Source organism: Montipora capricornis, chromosome 4, assembly GCF_036669925.1.
Source record: "Montipora capricornis isolate CH-2021 chromosome 4, ASM3666992v2, whole genome shotgun sequence".
NCBI classification, from domain to species: domain Eukaryota; kingdom Metazoa; phylum Cnidaria; class Anthozoa; order Scleractinia; family Acroporidae; genus Montipora; species Montipora capricornis.
In genome coordinates, this window is record NC_090886.1 from 17,228,705 (window position 1) to 17,231,204 (window position 2,500).

Sequence of the window (2,500 nt, forward strand, 5' to 3'; positions counted from 1 at the left end):
GAAGTCTGAGTGAGTCGAACGACTGCTACCACAGTGCCGCAGTGCCGTAGTCGATGAATATTGTAGTCTGAGTTAGTTGAACGACTGCTACCGCAGTGCCGTAGTCGTAGAATAATGAAGTCTGAGTGAGTCAAGGGCAAAACGATCTGGTGAAAAGTGTCGTTAACCGAACCGCAAAAGGAAAGCTAAAATTTTACGAGAATGCCTAAGCCTAATCACTGAAACGAGCGCTTTATAGGCTTAATCAGTACACGAGTGCTTTCTTTTTCATACAATCTCGTGAAAAGTGTAGTTAACCGAACCGCAAAAAAAAAGCTAAAATTTTACGAGTGCTTAGCCCTAATCACTGAAACGAGTGCTTAGGCTTAATCAGTATAAAACGAGTGCTTTCTTCTTCACACGATCTCGTGAAAAGTGTAGTTAACCAAGTACATTGTAAGACCTTTAGACAACGGAGTTGTTATTCATTTTGGCGACTACGGGACTACGGGACTGCAAGAGCAGCACTGCAACACGACTGATCATCATTTCAACGACTGACGACTACGGGGCTGGGGCTGTTAGATATTTTGTGGGCCGGGTATTCTGCAATCTAGCCCCAATTGGATAGTGGATTGTGGAAAATGTAGATAAATTAAATCCACAAACAAGTGTTTGCCAGTATCCAAAGGCCTATGGCAAAGAAATTCAATTTCTTGCGGGAAATATTTTTGCTCTTTACTGACTGAGAATCTAAGTACTCGTTGGCCAAAAAGGAATCTTAACCCATTCACACCTGAAGTGCCCCCTTCTGACAAGTTTTTTTTTTCAGTCGCGCTTTCTTGCATGTGTCAGATTTAAAATTTACAAAATGTCATGATCATAAATAAAGGTCAAACATTATCTAGAATCAGTGATTCATCAAAGAATATAATAACTTGAACTTGGAGACAAAATGAGACCTACTATGATGTTGCTATCCCCCTCACAGCTATGAACATAACCTCGATTCTCTATCAAATGACAGACAGTGTTATACAAGTATTGCATTGTAGTTTCCTCCAAAGCAAAAACCAGACCCTAAAAATGGTTTGAGTAATTAAGAAAAGATACTTAAAAACACTACCCTTTGTCGTTGTAAATGACGTTAGAAAACACTTTACCAGACATTTGCTAACAAAATTGGAGATGGTCTTGATTAACATGCAGAGAAAAAAGTCACTATTATCACTGCATTCCTAATCTTACGATATTTCCAAAACTTGATAATTATTTCCCTTTTCCCTGGTTTATCTGAACTTCACAAAATAAATAACAGTATACAGTTCCGTAACTTTTAGATGCAGAATATTTTTGTTAAATACTAGTCTTTCTTTTCATTACTTTGCCATCCCCTGCCACATGGTGATTTTTATGTAAAAATCCGTTTTCACCATTTAAACATACTTCAGAAGTTGGAGTTTTCTCTGTCATGTTTGCAGGCCCCTGGTAGAACCTTAACACACCCTTCATTATTATTACAAACCAGTAAACTTGAATACTAAAAAGGAAAAAGCAAAATGTATTGCAAAACACTGGAATCCTAAGTGGAGTACTCAAAATTGAAATACCAGCATATCTTGAGTAACACCAGTACATGTAAGGATATACAAGTACTCTGCAAAACAGGAACACAGTTGCCAGAAGCACTCCATTTGTCACATAGAGGGTTGATTTTCTCATTCCGAGCTTCAAAGAGACAAAATTCATATTAGTACAGGAATAGGACTAAGAAATAGTAGGTGCACCTATATGGGACATTATATAGTGTCTAGCTCCCAAGATATAAATTTGGAAATAAATTTTGTAGTCTTTTTATACAACATTTACACTTTTAACCCCTTCAATAGGACGTGACTAATAATAACAGTGAAAGAAATTTCAAGAGAAGTGTGGCTAACATATCTCTTGCACTGTAACCAGTTGATTTTTTATCTTCTCCACTGATATTCTTGAAAACCTGATTATTATGTTCTAGAAATTACTACAAACTTAGAACTTAGGAAATTACTAGAGAACTTACAACTTAAGAAATTAATACAGAACTTAAATGGGAGTAAAATTTATTTACCTTATCTAGAATTGCCTTGAGAGACAAGAATGGTGTACTCATCTCATTTAGATACACACAAGCTAGAAAAAAGTCCCCTTTACTACGCCTCCACATCTAAATAGAAAATGAACACAGAATGGTTGATGGTTTCATTAATTTTACAAACTAATAATAAATGCAAAAAGAGCTGTGACTGGTCTTAACCACATGCCAACTAGCAGCCCCTAGAGTGCCAAGTTTTAACATTTTGCCCAATTTAGATTATACCTTTGGGACAATTTTATTAGACTATATAGTCATACCTGCAATCCTGACAACAAGGAGTTGTCTTTACAAAGTTATTATTAAAAAAATAATACCTTTTTTGTGGTCCTTTTGTACTCAAATTTGTTTTTCATTAAATCATATCCCTCCTGGTGTCAAGATTGT

General features: G+C 36.0%; 1 protein-coding gene across 1 annotated transcript in view; it reads right to left on the minus strand.

The window, feature by feature from the left end:
• Nucleotides 1-2,500, minus strand: part of LOC138045692 (TLC domain-containing protein 3A-like) — a 19,905-nt gene that overhangs the window by 3,746 nt on the left and 13,659 nt on the right. Inside the window, exons 4-5 of the mRNA XM_068892278.1 lie at nucleotides 2,090-2,185; nucleotides 1-1,707 (exon numbers count right to left, since the gene is read on the minus strand). The exon at nucleotides 1-1,707 is cut by the window's left edge and continues 3,746 nt beyond it. Coding sequence (XP_068748379.1) covers nucleotides 1,336-1,707; nucleotides 2,090-2,185 — 468 coding nt within the window. The 3' untranslated portion in view covers nucleotides 1-1,335. The remainder of the gene's footprint in view (nucleotides 1,708-2,089; nucleotides 2,186-2,500) is intronic.